Genomic DNA, 21402 nt, shown 5'->3' with positions numbered 1-21402 from the left:
GACCAGTTTCACAAATGAAAGAAAACAATGGGAGCCAAAAAAATCTTTTGAAATTTAAAATGAAATAACATACAAAGTTTGTTTTTTTTGCTTTGTGCTATGTATAAACCAAGGGTCTCAGACACGCGGTCCACACCTTAATATGAAAATTGAATGTTAGTGCGGCCCGTGAGTTTTATATGAATAGCGCTTGACAGCGTCATACTTGTCAACCCTCCCGGTTTTTGCGGCAGACTACGAAATTCAGGGCAAATATTCTCTCGAACGTGCCGTGATAGTACAGCATTTAACGCACATTTCAACCAGCGTACCGGCCCAACCACACGTTGTATGGGGCTCCTGCCTGCTCACGTACGTAACAGCAAGGCATACTTGGTCAACAACCACACAGGTTACACTGACGGTGGCGGTATAAAAAACTTTAACACTCTTACTGATAATGCGCCACACTGTGAACCCACACCAAACAAGAATGACAAACACATTTCGGGAGAACATCTGCACCGTAACACAACATAAACACAACAGAACAAATACCCAGAATCCCATGTAGCCCTAACTCTACATTATACACCCCCGCTACCAAACCACGCCCACCTCAACCGACGCACGGGCGGGGGGGGGGGGGGGGGGGGGGGTTAAAATGTGGGGAAGCAGGGTTGGGGTGTGGGCGGGGTTTGGTGGTAGCAGGGGTGTATAATGTTGCCCGGAAGAGTTAGGGCTGCATGGGATTCTGGGTATTTGTGTGCACTAGCATCGTCAAGTGACACTCACATTTTAACATAAACATCACGCTAGGTTAGCTTGTTTTCAAAACATTTGCCCATCATAAACATTTGTATATCGTATACTTTTTTTAAGATGTGCAGCGGACATTTTGAACACATTTGTTGTTCATAGAAAGTCTTGAAGGGCACATGTTACTGTTCATCGGGAAGTTACTGTTGCATAACTTTAATAGCAAATGTGTGCAAAGTACAGTAGAACTATTTGCTTTATATGCCTGAAAAAAAATGTAATCAAGCAGAATGTTCCCTCATATTGGAACATTCATCGACTTATTCACAGGAGAGAAAAGTGGTTTAAGTGGTTTCGACATCAAGGACGCCACGAATGTGCCCGATCGTCTTCACTTGAATGATTTGCCTCATCTCTTTACTTTTTCTCGCGGTAAAAGAATGTCGCAAATTTTGTGATCCGACGGGAGCACTTTGCAATTTTTTAAAGACTTCCGGCTCGGAGGTTCATAGCACGCAGCTGCGGTCTCCGTTTCAGTTTGAAACACTCGGAAGACTCGCAATAATTTACGACGCGCTTGCTACAAAGGGATGCTTTACACCTTTTTTAACAGCTGCTCGTTATAAAAGCACTTGTTTCCAAACTTTCACAGGCCTTGGCACAGTTTTTTTTTTTTTGCTGAGGTATGCATTCTACTCGACTTGTAGACTGGATTAAAAAACACGGACCGATACATGCACTGCAAAAAGTCAGTGTTCAAAAACAAGGGGAAAAAATACAAAAATGAGGGGTATTTTACTTGAACGAAGCAAAATTATCTGCCAATAGAACAAGAAAATTTGGCTCGTCAAGACTTTCCAAAACAAGTAAAATTAGCTAACTTCAATGAACCCCAAAATATCTTAAAATAAGTATATTCTCACTAATAACAAGTGCACTTTTATTGGTAGAACATTTGTTTTGACCTTTTTGCTCAATATGTTGAAAAATATTCTTAAATGAAGTAAATGCTAGTGCCATTATCTTGACATAATGATATGCGCTCTGCATTACATTTCTTGAAACCAGCAAACTTACACTAAAAACTAATTTATTGTTCTTAAAGGGGAACATTATCACAATTTCAGAAGGGTTAAAACCATTAAAAATCAGTTCCCAGTGGCTTATTTTTCGAAGTTTTTTTTCCAAATTTTACCCATCACGCAATATCCCTAAAAAAAGCTTCAAAGTGCCTGATTTTAACCATCGTTATATACACCCGTCCATTTTCCTGTGACGTCACAGTGATGCCAATACAAACAAACATGGCGCATAGAACAGCAAGCTATAGCGACATTAGCTCGGATTCAGACTCGGATTTCAGCGGCTTAAGCGATTCAACAGATTACGCATGTATTGAAACGGATGGTTGTAGTGTGGAGGCAGGTAGCAAAAACGAAATTGAAGAAGAAACTGAAGCTATTGAGCCATATCGGTTTGAACCATATGCAAGCGAAACCGACGAAAACGACGCGGCACGGGAGAAAGCGAGGACGAATTCGGCGATCGCCTTCTAACCAACGATTGGTATGTGTTTGTTTGGCATTAAAGGAAACTAACAACTATGAACTAGGTTTACAGCATATGAAATACATTTGGCAACAACATGCACTTTGAGAGTGCAGACAGCCCAGTTTTCATCAATTAATATATTCTGTAGACATACCCTCATCCGCTCGCAGATTTCTTTGACTTTATCATTGGAAATGCATCTGCTTTGAGTGTCGCAGGATATCCACACATTCTTGCCATCTCTGTCGTAGCATAGCTTTTGTCGGTAAAGTGTGCGGAACAAACGTCCAATTTCTTGCCACTTTCGCATCTTTGGGCCACTGGTGCAACTTAAATCCGTCCCTGTTCGTGTTGTTACACCCTCCGACAACACACCGACGAGGCATGATGTCTCCAAGGTACGGAAAACAGTCGAAAAAACGGAAAATAACAGAGCTGATTTGACTCGGTGTTTGTAATGTGTTTGAGAAAATGGCAGATTGCTTCCCGAGTGCGAATAATAGAAAGGCGTTTAATTTGCCAAAATTCACCCATTTAGAGTTCGGAAATCGGTTAAAAAAATATATGGTCTTTTTTCTGCAACATCAAGGTATATATTGACGCTTACATAGGTCTGGTGATAATGTTCCCCTTTAATGGAAAGGCAACCAGTGTTACTTTCACTTTTTGTTACTCTCGGGGTCTCCTAGCCGCTCAGGCAAATCACATGGTCTAAAAATGCATTTTTCCATGGATAACATGACATCATCGCGCCAAGTGCGTGCTCTTTCAGTCAATTAGTGCGCATATATACAGCCCGGCCCCCGGCCGAAATTTTTTTAATTGTAATTTTGAAGAATTTATCTGAATGTGCATGAACTATTTCTGTTCAAAATTGTTAGAAATGTTAAATGTTTAAATATTAACTGTCAGTTTACTGTACTGTGCCAACTGTACTACTATATGAGTACCTATTTTCTATTGTTTCATTGAAAACAAAACAGCAAAGTCCATTTGGCTGTCATCTGTTTTAATATGAGATGCAATTGTGTCAAAGTCATGGATTTTTTTTTTTCATGCTTGAAATAAGAAATGATTACTTTAAAAAAAAAGTAGTTTTATACTTGTGAGTGTTGATGACACAGCTTTGCAACAGTTGATATTCTAGTTTCAAGCATGTTTTACTCAATATAGCTCATCAAATCTCAGCAACAAGCTGTAATATCTTACTGAGATCATTTAGGACCAAAACACTTAAAACAAGTAAAACACTCTAACATAAAATCTGCTTAGTGAGAAGAATGATCTTAGGGGGTCATTTTAGATGAAAAGTTGACATGGAAAGCTCATATATTGCATGTGAGAAATAAGCTATCTAAAAGCTTATTTATTTTGAACAAGGTTAAATACAGTTTGCCGTATAATACAATGAGAATGTTATATTGCTCAATTATTCTACCTTATTTAAATTATTGTGCAGAAATATGGGGAAATACATATCACTGCAACATAATGCCTTTATTTCTTTCACAGAAAAGAGCAATTCGTATCATTCTTACAGTAGGATACAGAGACCACACAAATCCACTCTTCATTAGGGCAGGATTATTAAAACTAAAATACATTGTAGAATTGCATACTCTATTAGTGATGTTCAAAGTTAGAAATAAAGTTCTTCCAAAGGACTTACAAAAGTTATTTGTGTTCACGTCGGAAGATGAGCACCACAGAAGGCCGTATGACTTTAAACATCCAAGAGTGCGAACAAATTTGAAGCAAATGTGCTTGTCTGTTGCTGGTGTGAAAGCATGGAATTCTCTACAGAAAGACTTAAAAAGCTGCAAGAATATCTTTGAATTTAAAAGGAGTTACAAAAAGAAACAACTGGAATTATATCAAACTGATTTTGATTGGAACGTGTCATTTTGAAAATGCTTAAACGAAAATTAAAAGTATGTTGGAGTTGGGGTGTTGGTGGAGGCAACAGTGATAAAGTCATCTAAATAATTTGTGTTAAAAAGAGGGCAGATAAATATAAGAATAGTATTCTTCCATCTGCTCCTTTCTGATCATGGAAATGTATCAGAAACAAAAAACAATGAAAGTGGCTTGTATATGTATTTTCATGAAAGGAGTAAAAAGAAATGATGATGATGTTGATCTTGTCAGACAGAAAATAAGCAAATATCACCCTTATTTGAGATATTTAATTTTACTTAGATTTCACTTTTTGCAGTGTGCACGGTAAATATATTAGTCAGCATTAGAGTGCAGAGGGAATAATATCCCAGAAGTGAGAGCAAGTCCTTATACTGTATATTGAAGAAGGGTGAAGGCATAAGAGGACTGCTTTTTATGGAAACAGAACATTGGGTCACGATCCAGACGGGAAAAAAACTATTTATCAGTGTGGGAGTGAAGCTGTATTTTTTATTTTTTTTAATGCGGTGACTCTTTTTGCTAGGTGTAGCGAGTGTGTCCTCCATCAGATACCCCCCGCCGCCTGCGAGGCACCATCTCCCGGTGACGCTTGTAAACATGTTTGTGTGGGGAGTAGGGAGTTCAAGTTCACGCCGTGACATTTAGTACGTGTTTTTCTAGCTCAGGCCTCTGTTGTTCGGGCTAGCGATCCAGTGACGGATGCTAGCGTGTCCTCTGGTTGACCCCCTTACAGAGCAGTGCCCCCTTAAAGCCCATCAAACACGCTCCCCCCACTGACACTCGGCTCCTCTGCTATGCCCGTCCGCACGCCTCTCCTAGGTTACGCTGGCCAACCCAGACCACCTGATCAGGGGATTAGCCAGTGTTTGATGGTTGTCAGTGTCGCCCTCTCCCAGCCCCCTCCTCTTTGTCCTGCTGTCCAGTAAACATGACACCTGCACTTCCAGGAGCAGGTTGTTTGTATTTAAACCTGAGAGCTTCGTTGGTATCAAGGACAAATATGCACTGCAAAAAGTCAGTGTTCAAAAACAAGGGGAAAAAAACTAGGGATGTCCCGATCCAGGTTTTTGCACTTCCGATCCGATACCGATATTGTTTTTGTATTTCCGATCCGATACCGATACTGACGGATACTGGCCTATCCGAGCATGTATTAAAGTTTAAAGTTATTTAGCCTACTTAGTTGTCAGAATCATGTTGAAAAGGGTTTTAGTACTCTTGATAACAACTAGCCAGCTGAATTAGGGGAGTTTGAATAATACACAATGGTTGGTAACAAGAAACTGACCTGTTTATTCAAGGATAAACACAAAATAGACAAAATTATACATGACAAACAGAAAGGGCATCATTGAAACAAGGGCTGGGCGATATGGCCTTTTTTTAATATTGCGATATTTTAAGGCCATATTGCGATACACGATATATATCTCGATATTTTGCCTTAGCCTTGAATGAACACTTGATGCATATAATCACAGCAGTATGATGATTCTATGTGTTTTGATTGATTGATTGAGACTTTTATTAGTAGATTGCACAGTACAGTACATATTCCGTACAATTGACCACTAAATGGTAACACCCCAATAAGTTTTTCAACTTGTTTAAGTCGGGGTCCACTTAAATTGATTCATGATACAGATATATACTATCAGATATATACTATCATCATAATACAGTCATCACACAAGATAATCACATTGAATTATTTACATTATTTATAATCCAGGGTGTGGAGGGGGGCGCCGGATGTAAGTGTCAAAAAGACAGCCAAAAGAGTTTGATATGAGAATAAATCTAAAGTTAAAATATAGGGTAGAAATGCACCCATTTGCAGGAAATGTAGTCTTGATTTTCAACATTTTCTTTCAAGGCTTGCATGTCTACATTAAAACATTCTTCTTCATACTGCATTAATATGTGCTACTTTTAAACGTTCATGCAGAGAAGGAAATCACAACTAAAAAAATCACTAATTTTTTCATACGGTGTTGATGTGGAAATTTTTGCCTCGGCATTTTGATGGTGTGGACGTGTGGCACCGAATGGAGATAAGCGTCTCGACAGACGTTACAATATTTGAACAATGATGACGAAAACTGTTTTCTCTGTCGTGTCGGTGTGTCGAAAATGGTTATGCGCTTATTTTTTTATTAGATTTTGTGCGTGGCGTATAATTGCTATGCGCAGAGGACGCTTAAACAGTGCGCAATTGCACAGGCGAGCACCTTAGAGGGAGCGTTGCTCGCACGGCTGCGCTAGCATCACAGCTAATGTTAGCCATGCTGCTACCTCTCTGCTCGAAGAGGGCGTATACGTGTGTGACGTATGACGTGACAGTATGTGACGTATGACGTGACAGTATGTGGCGTATGACGTGACAGTATGTGACGTGTGTAAGAAGGTGCGCTTGCTGTCTGTGAGAGGTAGACACAGGAAAGAGTGAGAAGAGCCTGTCGTGTAATGCCAGCAGCTAAAAGCAACTGCGTGAGAATCCACAGACCTGTGGATGTGTTGAAGGTGTGCTGGAAAATGCGGAACGGAAATTAGGAGCAGCAGAAAAGTGGAATGTATTATTTAAATCGGTGCGTTGGAAAACACGGACCGGAGTTTTTTTTAAACTTGATCTGGATCGGCATTTTCCCATGCCTTGCCGATACGCATTTTTTTGCAAATATCGGCAGCCGATCCGATCCAAATATCGGATCGGGACATCTCTAGACAGAACATTTGCAAATATCACCCTTATTTGAGATATTTAATCTTACCGGTACTTAAATTTCATTTTTTGCAGTGTAGTTGTATTTTTTTCCCATGAATTGTTTTTTTTTTTTTTCATTACTCAAAATTAACAGGATTTGATGCTACTTTATAAGAATAAACTGCACATTAGAAATATGTCCACAGAATTTTTTTAATGGGTGTGCCATTTTTTGCTAACCCCTGGACTTTGTGGCTTAGCCTTTTTAAAACGATTTTGACTGATTGATTGATTGGTTGATTGAAACTTTTATTAGTAGGTTGCACAGTACAGTACATATTCCGTACAATTGACCACTAAATGGTAACACCCCAATACGTTTTTCAACTTGTTTAAGTCGCGGTCCACGTCAATCAATTCATAGTACAAATATATACTATCATCATAATACAGTCATCACACGAGTTAATCATCAGAGTATATACATTGAATTATTTACATTATTTACAATCCGCACTTCAGTCATCAACAATTGCATCATAAGAGAAATGGGCATTGAAACAGTGTAGGATTGACTTAGTAGGATATGAACAGTGAGCAGAGAACATAGTGAGTTCAGATAGCATAAGAACAAGTATATATATTAGAGATACATTTGATTATTTACATTTGGTTATTTACAATCCGGGGAGGTGGGATGTTGAGGACGGGTAAGATATAGACAATGTACAGTACAGGCAAAGTGTGGACACACCTTCTCATTCAATGCCTTTTCTTTATTTTCATGACTATTTACATTGTAGATTGTCACATCAAACTATGAATGAACACATTTGAAGTATGTACTTAACAAATGGTGAATTAACTATAGAATGGGAAATAATTCCACCTGAAAAGCTTCAAAAATGTGTCTCCTCAGTTCCCAAACTTTACTGAGTGTTGTTAAAAGGAAAGGCCATGTAACACAGTGGTAAAAATGCCCCTGTGACAACTTTTTTGCAATGTGTTGCTGCCATTAAATTCTAAGTTAATGATTATTTTGTTTCTCAGTGTGAACATTAAATATATTGTCTTTGCGGTCTATTCAATTGAATATAAGTTGAAAAGGATTTGCAAATCATTGTATTCTCTTTTTATTTACCATTTACACAACATGCCAACTTCACTAGTATTGGGTTTTGTATTCATATACACAGTACAGGCCAAAAGTTTGGACACACCTTCTCATTCAATGTGTTTTCTTTATTTTCATGACTATGTGGAGTTGTGTACTGAATATTATGTACTGTTATGTAAAAAAGGTGAAATAACTGAAAACATGTTTTATATTCTAGTTTCTTCAAAATAGCCACCCTTTGCTCTGATTACTGCTTTGCACACTCTTGGCATTCTCTCCATGAGCTTCAAGAGGTAGTCACCTGAAATGATTTTCACTTCACAGGTGTCATTGTTATGATGCCTTCAGTGACAATCTACAATGTAAATAGTCATGAAAATAAAGAAAACACCTTGAAATGAGAAGGTGTGTCCAAACTTTTGACCTGTACTGTACTTTGTTATTGCAATATGGATTTTCTCCATGCGAAGAATCAACCACCAGACAACAAGACTGCAGAATGGTATCCGCCACACCTTGTGACCCTTCTCTGCAGTTAGTTGTTTAAGATGTTACCCAGTCTGTGGTATGTGCCACCTTAGCGAGGGCTTGTGCATTCAGAAGTTTTTAGTTTAGTTTAGTCTTTATTTGAAGGGACAATGCACAGAAACATTAAGTTAAAATTAAATTAAAGCGATATAAAAATCATGTAATGAAATTATGACAATAAAATCATACACAAGTATTAAGAAAACAGTCATAAAATGCCCCTTCATGGACACATACTTAATATACAATACAACCACACCTCATTTACATCATCACACAAAGACAATACACGCTCTTGTTCACATCTGTCATCAATTGTAAAAACAACCATGATTTTAACAGACACACCTCACAATTTACAACAAAAATGCTCTCATGGATAAATATAATACACATTAAGTTGACATGTCAAACAAGGTGGCCACCTTATTGGCCGTGTGAGCAGCTTTGATTGCTCCAAAGCCACTTTTTAACTTCAATTGTGAATGAAGAGTAATCTGTTAGACTTTTCAAGTTTGTTGTGAGGTCGTTCCATTCCTTTATGGCTTTATATGAAAAGGCTGATTGTGCAAAATATGTTTTACAAACTCCGTTTCCATATGAGTTGGGAAATTGTGTTAGATGTAAATATAAACGGAATACAATGATTTGCAAATCCTTTTCAACCCATATTCAGTTGAATGCACTACAAAGAGAAGATTTTTTTTTTTTGCAAATAATAATTAATTTAGAATTTCATGGCTGCAAAACGTGCCAAAGTAGTTGGGAAAGGGCATGTTCACCACTGTGAAACATGGCCTTTCCTTTTAACAACACTCAGTAAACGTTTGGGAACTGAGGAGACACATTTTTTAAGCTTCCCAGGTGGAATTCTTTCCCATTCTTGTTAGATGTACAGCTTAAGTTGTTCAACAGTCCGGGGGTCTCCGTTGTGGTATTTTAAGCTTCATAATGCGCCACACATTTTCAATGGGAGACAGGTCTGGACTACAGGCAGGCCAGTCTAGTACCCGCACTCTTTTACTATGAAGCCACGCTGATGTAACACGTGGCTTTGCATTGTCTTGCTGAAATAAGCAGGGGCGTCCATGGTAACGTTGCTTGGATGGCAACATATGTTGCTCCAAAACCTGTATGTACCTTTCAGCATTAATGACGCCTTCACAGATGTGTAAGTTACCCATGTCTTGGGCACTAATACACCCCCATACCATCACAGATGCTGGCTTTTCAACTTTGCGCCTATAACAATCCAGATGGTTCTTTTCCTCTTTGGTCCGGAGGACACGACGTCCACAGTTTCCAAAAACAATTTGAAATGTGGACTCGTCAGACCACAGAACACTTTTCCACTTTGTATCAGTACATCTTAGATGAGCTCAGGCCCAGCAAAGCCGATGGCGTTTCTGGGTGTTGTTGATAAACGGTTTTCGCCTTGCATAGGAGAGTTTTAACTTGCACTTACAGATGTAGCGACCAACTGTAGTTACTGACAGTGGTTTTCTGAAGTGTTCCTGAGCCCATGTGGTGATGTCCTTTACACACTGATGTCGCTTGTTGGTGCAGTACAGCCTGAGGGATCGAAGGTCACGGGCTTAGCTGCTTACGTGCAGTGATTTCTCCAGATTCTCTGAACCCTTTGATGATATTACGGACCGTAGATGGTGAAATCCCTAAATTCCTTGCAATAGCTGGTTGAGAAAGGTTTTTCTTAAACTATTCAACAATTTGCTCACGCATTTGTTGACAAAGTGGTGACCCTCGCCCCATCCTTGTTTGTGAATGACTGAGCATTTCATGGAATCTACTTTTATACCCAATCATGGCACCCACCTGTTCCCAAATTGCCTGTTCACCAAATAAGTGTTTGATGAGCATTCCTCAACTTTATCAGTATTTATTGCCACCTTTCCCAACTTCTTTGTCACGTGTTGCTCGCATAAAATTTTAAAGTTAATGATTATTTGCAAAAAAAAAAAATGTTTATGAGTTTGAACATCAAATATGTTGTCTTTGTAGCATATTCAACTGAATACGGGTTGGAAATGATTTGCAAATCATTGTATTCCGTTTATGTTTACATTTAACACAATTTCCCAACTCATATGGAAACGGGGTTTGTACATCTGGGTGCCCCTGGTGGAGGCTCATGTGTTTTGTAGTTGTCACAGCAGATGTAAACTGGACAAAGTGCTTAAGTGGCGCTGGTGCAGTGTTATTTAGGATTCAATGGGCCATTCCTATTGATGCTAATCTTTGAATGTTAGCTAAATTTAACAATCTATTGGAGAACTAAACAGTGATGATAGTGTTGTGGTTTTCGGTGAAGGATTTTGAGCGATTGTTTGTGCAAAGTTTCCAATGGTCTCAGTGTCATTTTGCTTGCCTGCGACCAACATGTTATACAATAATAAAAAACGAGACGTAATCATTGCATTGAAATAAGTTTGAGCTGCCTCCAGTGTTAATGAATTCCTGATACATTTCAACGTTTTTGTGAGGTGAGGCTCCGCCTTTTAGTCCTAATTGTAACCTGGACACAGAGCGTCCCTCAACAAAGTGTACGACCGTTGTCTTTTCTTGTTAACTTGGGCGTGCCTTAATACTTGTGACAAATTACTGGCGGTGTTTTGAGAGTAGAGGTGTCAGGCTTCGTGCCCCTTTCCCTCTGCTCAATGTCAACTTCTCATGTTCCATACTGGTGCTGAGTTGCCGTGTCAGCACCAATTTCTGTCTGCTCGCCGCCGCATGGAAACACCCGCTGCCGCTACCAGACTTTGTTTTTGGACACTTCAATTAGCGTTATTGCACATTAGACTAGAGACACATTATGTGTACTAACATCTGCCTTAGGAAAAGACCACCTTTAAAACAGGGGTCTTTAAATAGCTTAAAGGGCCTGCAGGCTTGAGCATAATGTCCCCTACGAGGCGAGCGTCCGCGTTTGATGGGCTCGGGGCATTCCTAACAGATGCCGTCTCCCCCCCACTCCTCCAGACTATTTTTAGCAGCCTTTCCCCTTTTTCATCTCACCTTTTGACTTGCCAAGGGAGTCAAGAGTGTTTTTGGGCAGCGAAGCCAATCATTGATGAGCTGAAGCAGCATACGCCCGCCTCTCGCTATCAACAACATTTTGGCCGCGAGCGTTTTATTACTTTGCTGTTTTTTGCCTCAGCAGAAGTACACAAGCTGTCAAAAAGCCCTCCTCCCGCCCCGCCGTGACCTCCCTGCGCCCTCTTGCCCTAATAAACGCTCAGCGCCATGCTAACCGGCTCAGCTCGGGGGGGTGTTTGGATTGCTGCTCGGATTTCTTTTTAAGCTCTAATTCCATTCATTCACCATCTTTGAAACCAATCATTAATGTGATTGATAGGGTGCGGATGTTTAGCTGGAATACCCTTTTTTAACCTGATTTATGGTAGGGCTGCTTGATGAATCGACATCAAATTGACAGCAATTAGTGCGAACACCTAATAACAGGTTTTTTTCTTCTTCTTTGTCGTCTGCGGCATACGAGTCACATGTTTCTTTGCTTCAAACTTTGTGCATTGCTCCAAGCACCTGAGCACGTTTATGAAACGGCAGAATTAACTGATCGCAGTGAGCCCTCTTCTCAGTAGGGGTGTAACGGTACACAAAAATGTCGGTTCGGTACGTACCTCGGTTTAGAGGTCACGGTTCGGTTCATTTTCGGTACAGTAAGAAAACAACAAAATATACATTTTTGAGTTATTTATTTACCAAATTTGCAAAATCTTCCACCAAAAATATTTTTCTCAGTGGAATATTTGATGTGAAGTAATGGGAACCTTGGATAGGTCAATAATTCATAATAACATTGATTTTGATTCAATATTATGTTTTGAGCAATGACAGTTTGAAAGAAAAACAAAACTGCTTTGTTTTATTAGTCAACATTGCAACTTTTTCTAAATTACATTTAACCTTTAAAGGGGAACATTATCACAATTTCAGAATGGTTAAAACCATTAAAAATCAGTTCCCAGTGGCTTATTATATTTTTCGAAGTTTTTTTCAAAATTTTACCCATCATGCAATATCCCTAAAAAAAGCTTCAAAGTGCCTGATTTTAACCATCGTTATATACACCCGTCCATTTTCCTGTGACGTCACACAGTGATGCCAACACAAACAAACATGGCGAAAAGAACAGCAAGCTATAGCGACATTAGCTTGGATTCAGACTCGGATTTCAGCGGCTTAAGCGATTCAACAGATTACGCATGTATTGAAACGGATGGTTGTAGTGTGGAGGCAGGTAGCGAAAACTGAAGAAACTGAAGCTATTGAGCCATATCGGTTTGAACCGTATGCAAGCGAAACCGACGAAAACGACACGACAGCCAGCGACACGGGAGAAAGCGAGGACGAATTCGGCGATCGCCTTCTAACCAACGATTGGTATGTGTTTGTTTGGCATTAAAGGAAACTAACAACTATGAACTAGGTTTACAGCATATGAAATACATTTGGCAACAACATGCACTTTGAGAGTGCAGACAGCCCAATTTTCATCAATTAATATATTCTGTAGACATACCCTCATCCGCGCTCTTTTCCTGAAAGCTGATCTGTCCAGTTTTGGAGTTGATGTCAGCAGGCCAGGGAAGCTAGGGTCGATAGGGGGTTTAGCTCGCTCGTCTGCGGGAACAAGCTGCCGACATTGCTTACCGTGCTAGCGAGGTCCTTTGTCCCTGAATTGCTCACACACTCCGGCAGATTCAATGGGGGTCTGGCGGCAGATTTCTTTGACTTTATCGTTGGAAATGCATCTGCTTTGAGTGTCGCAGGATATCCACACATTCTTGCCATCTCTGTCGTAGCATAGCTTTCGTCGGTAAAGTGTGCGGAACAAACGTCCAATTTCTTGCCACTTTGGCATCTTTGGGCCACTGGTGCAACTTGAATCCGTCCCTGTTCGTGTTGTTACACCCTCCGACAACACACCGACGAGGCATGATGTCTCCAAGGTACGGAAAACAGTCGAAAAAACGGAAAATAACAGAGCTGATTTGACTCGGTGTTTGAGAAAATGGCGGATTGCTTCCCGATGTGACGTCATCGCTCCGAGAGCGAATAATAGAAAGGCGTTTAATTCGCCAAAATTCACCCATTTAGAGTTCGGAAATCGGTTAAAAAAATATATGGTCTTTTTTCTGCAACATCAAGGTATATATTGACGCTTACATAGGTCTGGTGATAATGTTCCCCTTTAAGCTTTTTTATTTCACTTTTGCTATGTTTTTGTTTATTTTAATAGTATTTTTAGAATGTGCCGTGGGCCTTTAAAACATTAGCTGTGGGCCGCAAATGGCCTCCGGGGCACACTTGTGACACCCCTGCTATAGATAATAAAAAATTAAATGTGATAAATCTATGGATAAAAAGCAGAGCCTGGCGACGCATGCGCGTTTATCATAACTCTCTCTCTCTCTCTCTGTCTCTGCCCCTCCCTCACCAATGCTGCTGCGTGCACAATTTGTTTTGTTTTTAACCCCTTCTTAACCCTGAACGTACATTGAAAATACACGCAACCCTAACTCAAAATGCCGGACATTTGAGGCATTTAAGAAACTCCGCTCGGACAGCTCCGCAAAAGAAGACATGTCCGGTGAAAAGAGGATGCCATGTGTTGTGCCTCGGTGTGCATTGTTTACACAACGGGCGTTACGCTACTTAATATGTCCGTGTGGAAACTCGTTCGGTACACCTCTGAACCGAACCGAAACCCCTGTACCGAAACGGTTCAATACAACCGGTTCGGTTCGGAGGTGTACCGAACGAGTTTCCACACGGACATATTAAGTAGTCGCCTCCGCTTCCTTCTGCCTCGGTCTCTGTCAGTCCTCTACACAGCACCCAGCATTGTCCCACCCACACAACCATCTGATTGGTTACACACAGAGCGGTAACAGCCAATCAGCAGTGCGTATTCAGAGCGCATGTAGTCAGTGCTTAGCCTTTAGCAGGTAAGCATCAGGCAGCGGACTCTCCCCAAATGATAATAAACACCTCCCAGTCAACTACTACTAGTAACATCACTATGAGCCCGTTGACTTTCTAGAAATATAAAAGCGCCAGCTCGCTCGTTAGCTCATTTTGGGGTGTGTGTGTGTGTGTTACGGACAGCAAAGCCCTGTCTGTCTGTTATTTCACTTTACTTTACCTGTGTTGAAGCAGCAAAAAAGGACATTATGTTAAATGAAGAGTTTCTGTCTCTGATAGTTGATATAATAATGTAAGTGCATCATTAAGCCTACATGAACTCCATGGTGTTCAGGGATGAATAGTCTCTCCTATTGCTATTGTACCATTTTTTCAGGTATAGTTACATTAATCATTATTAATGCAGCAGCCTAGTTTTGAATGGCAGGGTCCCTGCTATCACATGTTGATGAAAATATAACATTTACATAATAAAAATCAACTACAGGCTTCCCAAATGCTGTAATAAATTAAGCATGATGAGTTGACTTGAAACTGTTTAATGTTGCACTTTTTATATGTAGAAGAAAAGTTTTGTCATTTTATTTAATCTGAGCAACAACTTGAGGCAGTTTAATGTTGATTAACGTGGGCAGAATTATTATAGTGTTCCCAATGTTAAAAGGATAAAGCCATTGTTTACAAATTTGGTTAATAAATAACCAAAAAAATGTATATTTTGTTGTTTTCTTACTGTACCGAAAATGAACCGAACCGTGACCTCTAAACCGAGGTACGTACCGAACCGAAGTTTTTGTGTACCGTTACACCCCTACTGTACTGTAAAGTTCAAATTTGAATGACAATAAAAGGAAGTCTAAAGTCTTGTCCTGTCTTCCAAAGTAGTCTTTGTTTACTGTGTTTATTAGGCTACACTGTGTGAGCACATGTAGCTGATGCAGGCATCCCAAAATCACTTTATATTAAAAAGCTCTGCCAAAGTGCTCAATTATTCAGCATGTGTAACTCCTCAAAGTATGCGAGGTAGTCGTGTCGCTCGGTGTCATTTTACCGTGAGCCTTTTCTGTTTTTCTATGCTTCAATATTCTGCTGCACGGTGGTTTTTATTAAAAGCCGTCCTGCGGGTTGCTCTTCCCCTGCAGAGAACAACAAAGATGCCCACTTCCAGAAGGTGAAGGTAAAAGCAGAGCCCATGGAGGTGGACCCGGCCCCCGCAGAACTCACCTCGCCTGCTTCTCACCTGCTGGCCTTCAGCACTTTAGGGGCGAGCGAGAAGACCGAGCCTATGCCGGAGCCGCTGGTCCGCCCTCAGAAAGACCTCTTCTCCCAAGACATCTCGGTCAAAATGGCCTCCGAACTCCTCTTCAAATTGTCAGGTATGTTCCTGCCGGGCACAGCAGCCGCCCTCTGTCAAACACGCCAACACACATCTTTAACTCTTTATATGCCAGTGTAAAACCCTCCATGCTTCCACTGAGCAAAGTCAAGGACATGTTCAGTGGGTCTGGATGCATTGTCTCATTCCTGTGAGAATCCTGTGTGTGGCTCAAGCCTTAAGGAGTGAGATTGGTGAATTTATCCAGTGTGCTCAAAACAACTGGCATCCAGTATACCGGTACTATTAAAGCACCGCGGTACTAGTGAGTAGGGATGATGTTTGATAAGAAATTATCGAGTTCGAGCCTATTATCGAATCCTCTTATCGACCCGATTCCTTATCGATTCTCTTATCGAGTAAAGATAGGTTGTTGTGTATGGAAAAAAAACACAATATTTGATTTAACAAATCACTTCACAGTCTCTACTGCTCGCTACTATAGTATTACCATATCTGCATACTTGCCAACCCTCCCGGATTTTCCGGGAAACTCCCGAAATTCAGCACCTCTCCCGAAAACCTCCCGGGACAAATTATCTCCCGAAAATCTCCCGAAATTCAGGCCGACCTGGAGGCCACGCCCCCTCCAGCTCCATGCGGACCTGAGTCCGCTTTCCAACAATATAAACAACGTCGACAGTAAAGCAGTTCGTCTGCCGTAAACAGCAATGTTGTGACACTCTTAAACAGGACAATACTGCCATCTAGTGCATTTGATGAAATCATTTTTGTGCGTGCCACAGCAATGCATCATCAGAGTTCAGCATGGTTAGAAAGATAGTGACAGAGAATAGAACAAGGATGGACAATTCAACCCTTGACTCAACAATGAGTAGATGACTGTTATGTGTGTGTATATGTGTAAATAAATGAACACTGAAATTCAAGTATTTCTTTTATATATATATATATTTTTTTTTTTATATGTATGTATGTATATATATATATATATATATATATATATATATATATATATATATATATATATATATATATATATATATATAATAAAATAAATATATATTTATAGCTAGAATTTACTGAAAGTCAATTATTTCTTATATATATATATATATATATATATATATATATATATATATATATATATATATATATATATATATATATATATCCATCCATCCATTTTCTACCGCTTATTCCCTTCGGGGTCATGAAATACTTGACTTGGTGAATTCTAGCTGTAAATATACTCCTCCCCTCTTAACCACGCCCCCGCCCCCAACCACGCCCCCCTCACCCCCACCCCCCACCTCCCGAAATTGGAGGTCTCAAGGTTGGCAAGTATGCATATCTGAGTCATTGTGGGGAAATAACTACAAATGTGCGCTACATTCGTTAACCGTGTTACAAAAAAGATCAATTAGACTGATGCGTAATGTTGGATATAGAGAACATACAAACACTTTATTTATTGAGTCAAAAATATTAAAGTTCGATGATTTGGTAAAATTGCAAACAGCCAAAATGATGTGGAATTAAATGATGGAATGGATTAAGTCAGGGGTGCTCACACTTTTCTGCAGGCGAGCTACTTTTCCATTGATCAAGTCGTGGGGATCTACCTCATTCATATATATCATTTATATTTACTTATTTATGAAATATATGTTTTTGTTAACAAGTTAAAGGTGTTTAATGATAATGCAAGCATGTTTAACACAAATAGTTAATATTGTTAATACATTAAAGGTGTTTAATGATAATACAAGCATGTTTAATACATATAGTTAATATTGTTAACAAGTTAAAGGTGTTTAAAGATAATGCAAGCATGTTTAACACATATAGTTAATATTGGTAACAAGTTAAAGGTGGTTAAAAATAATACAAGCATGTTTAACACAATAATAACTGGGATTTATATAGCGCTTTTCTAAGTACCCAAAGTCGCTTTACATGTAGAACCCATCAATCATTCACACCTGGTGGTGGTAAGCTACTTTCATAGCCACAGCTGCCCTGGGGTAGACTGACGGAAGCGTGGCTGCAATTTGCGCCAACGGCCCCTCCGACCACCACCTATCATTCATCATTCAATTCACCGGCGTGAGTGGCACCGGGGGCAAAGGGTGAAGTGTCCCGCCCAAGGACACAACGGCAGCGATTTTTGGATGGTAAGAGGCGGGGAGCGAACCTGCAACCCTCAGGTTTCTGGCATGGTTGCTCTACCCACTACACCATGCCGCCCCAAATAGTGGGGGCGGTATAGCTCGGTTGGTAGAGCGGCCGTGCCAGCAACTTGAGGGTTGCAGGTTCGATCCCCGCTTCCGCCATCCTAGTCACTGCCGTTGTGTCCTTGGGCAAGACACTTTACCCACCTGCTCCCAGTGCCACCCACACTGGTTTAAATGTAACTTAGATATTGGGTTTCACAATGTAAAGCGCTTTGAGTCACTTGAGAAAAAGCGCTATATAAATGTAATTCACTTCACTTCACAAATAGTTAATATTGTTAACAACTTAAAGCGTGGTTAAAGATAAAACAAGCATGTTTAACACATATAGTTTATATTGTTAACAACTTAAAGGTGGTTAAAGATAATACAAGCATGTTTAACACATATAGTTAATATTGTTAACAAGTTAAAGGTGTTTAAAGATAATACAAGCATGTTTAACACATATAGATTCCTTTCTTTCATGAAGACAAGAATATAAGTTGGTGTATTACCTGATTGATGACTTGCATTGATTGGAATCAGACAGTGATGATGATAACGTCCGCATTTTCGAATGGAGGAGAAAAAAAGTCCTCCTTTCTGTCCAATACCACATGAAAGTGGTTGGTTTTTGGCATCTTATTTGTCCAGCTTCCGTACTCCTTTGTATACACTTTACAAGAAATACATTGTCGGCAAACTCCGTAGCTTGCTAGCTTGTGCACGCCAGCTTTCTGAGACTCTTATTTTGGTAGCGCAGGCAGGATGAAGCAGAGCTTTTATTGTGCAACTGTGCAGTCGATCTTTGGAGTTTTGACGACAGGTACGGCGCCAGAGTCTGTTGAAATAAAGTGTTTCTCGCCTTCCAGTCGGTAATTTAAATGAGCTGGCGGCAGCCAGCGTCATCTCAGAAGACCCTCGGGTGCCGTGAATGTCAATCAAGTGACGAAAGTGACGTCATAGTGAAGATTTATGATCGCTCATTTTTAGGACTATTTTTTTTAATGCCTGGCTGGTGATCGACTGACACACCCTCCGAGATCGACCGGTAGATCGCGATCGACGTAATGAGCACCCCTGGATTAAGTACCTCCAACAAGGTTAAGAACCACTGATCTAGAGGTTTTAAGTGAGAGATGAAAGCTTGTACGACTGACAAAAACAAATCCAGACCCACTTTTTACCTGACTGTTTGTGTTACTACATAAAGACGTAGGTGTCTGGTCAAGCTCGTCGTCGGGCGAGGGGGGAGGGTTCACTCGCTCGTCGCTAAAGTGTCTCTTCTGACTAAATTCACACATGGCTAGCTTTAGCACGTAGCCTGGCATACACACCTTTACACACTCTCAAGACCCCCGTGGGGAGCGGTGTCTGTACAAATGGCCGCCCCCCCCTCTTTCTCTGGTTCTGTCTCCCTTGACTCATTTTCAGACATGCCGGCTCAAGCACACTTGGCTGCACACGCTCCCCCCACCCCCCATTTCCCTTTACATTTCTCCCGTGCAGCATCACCATGGCAACGTGGAAAGAGACCTCTGTCCTTGGCAAGCAGTGTGACAGAGTGGGGGTATTTTGGTGTAGTAGGAGGGGGGTCGTAGTAGTATAGTAAAGGGAGGGAGTGGAGGGTATGCAGGATGCCCACTCGGGGAGAGAGGCCAGGGCATCGATGCCCCCCCCACCCAACCCCACCCCCCACAACGGAGAAGGCGGCTGTCACACAATGAGCAATCAATATGAATTACCAGAGCAGCAGGACCTCAGAGACGCATCAGTAGCAAGGTCGCGGCGAACGGCGAGAATGCTCGCAGCTTTCAAATTCACTCCCATCTCCTTGAAACTCGCACATCACACTTCTCTCTTTGCGCTCGGCACACGCATTTTAATGTGACAATTTAATTAAAACGTGGAAACCTGTTATTATCCGGCTGAAAACGAGTCGGGTCGGGCGGGAGAGGCCGTTTCCCTCCTTGTTAGCACAAAGTAGGGGATGTTGGAATGCAACAAGTCATTTGCTTTTTACTTAAGTTTTCACAGTTGAAATGACAATTTCACTAATAATAATAATTCATTTTATTTGTAATAAGCACTTTACATTGAGTAAACAACCCCAAAGTGCTACAGCATATTAAAAAATTTAAAAAAAATAAAAAGATAATAAAAAATAAATAAAAATAAAAACTAGAGCAGCCAAATAGCTAAAACATGTTTTCAGTCATTTTTCCTTTTTTTGTTAAGTATTTTTCGGAGTATAAGTCGCTCCGGAGTATAAGTCCAATTAGCTCCATTTTAGCTGACTTTTGCTAGCGTTTGTTTACGAGTTAGAATGCATTAAAAAAAAAAATTTAAAAACGTGCTTTCATCTTAGAAAGACACAAAAAGAAGCTTGCTTGAGGCACTTTTTATTTATTTTTTTTAATTATTATTTTTTTTTAACCTGTGTGAGGATTATGATTACCGTATTTTTCGGAGTATAAGTCGCTCCGGCCAAAAATGCATAATAAAGAAGGAAAAAAAACATATATAAGTCGCACTGGAGTATAAGTCGCATTTTTGGGGGAAATGTATTTGATAAAAGCCAACACCAAGAATAGACATTTGAAAGGCAATTTAAAAGAAATAAAGAATAGTGAACAACAGGCTGAATAAGTGTACGTTATATGAGGCATAAAAAACAAACTGAGAACGTGCCTGGTATGTTAACTTAAGAGTCATTCAAATAACTATAACATATAGAACATGCTATACGTTTACCAAACAATCTGTCACTCCTAATCGCTAAATCCCATGAAATCTTATACGTCTAGTCTCTTACGTGAATGAGATAAATAATATTATTTGATATTTTACGCTAATGTGTTAATAATTTCACACATAAGTCGCTCCTGAGTATAAGTCGGACTATGAAACTATGAAAAAAACTGCGACTTATAGTCTGAAAAATACGGTATGCATATATCTAAAAAAAAGGCTTTTTTAAAAAGAAGGGTTTTTAAGCCCTTTTTAAAAGCATCCACAGTCTGTGGTGCCCTCAGGTGGTCAGGGAGAGCGTTCCACAGACTGGGAGCGGCGGAGCAGAAAGCCTGGTCTCCAATTGTTCCTAGCTTCGTCCTCGGAGGTTGGAGGAGGTTCAATTCCACTAAATGTTTTCGCCGTGCAATACGTGACGGAGCAGGAAATAAACACTCTGGAAATAATCTCTGTATAATATTTCATCAACCATAAATAATCCTGTTGATTATGTTGAATTGCTTGTTCTTTATTATCAGATCGGTAGGTCGTGAGTTCAAACCCCAGCCGAGTCATACCAAAGATACCATAG

General features: G+C 40.2%; 1 protein-coding gene across 3 annotated transcripts in view; it reads left to right on the top strand.

Annotated features, from left to right (window-relative positions):
• Positions 1–21402, top strand: part of znf827 (zinc finger protein 827) — a 245090-nt gene that overhangs the window by 175194 nt on the left and 48494 nt on the right. For all 3 annotated transcript variants that reach the window (XM_061922893.2, XM_061922892.2, XM_061922894.2), the window contains exon 6: positions 15668–15901. In XM_061922893.2, the coding sequence (XP_061778877.1) occupies positions 15668–15901 (234 nt within the window). The remainder of the gene's footprint in view (positions 1–15667; positions 15902–21402) is intronic.

This window comes from Nerophis lumbriciformis, linkage group LG27, assembly GCF_033978685.3.
Source record: "Nerophis lumbriciformis linkage group LG27, RoL_Nlum_v2.1, whole genome shotgun sequence".
NCBI lineage: Eukaryota > Metazoa > Chordata > Actinopteri > Syngnathiformes > Syngnathidae > Nerophis > Nerophis lumbriciformis.
The sequence above is the reverse complement of the archived record's forward strand: the minus strand, read 5'-3'. Positions and strand labels throughout refer to the sequence as shown.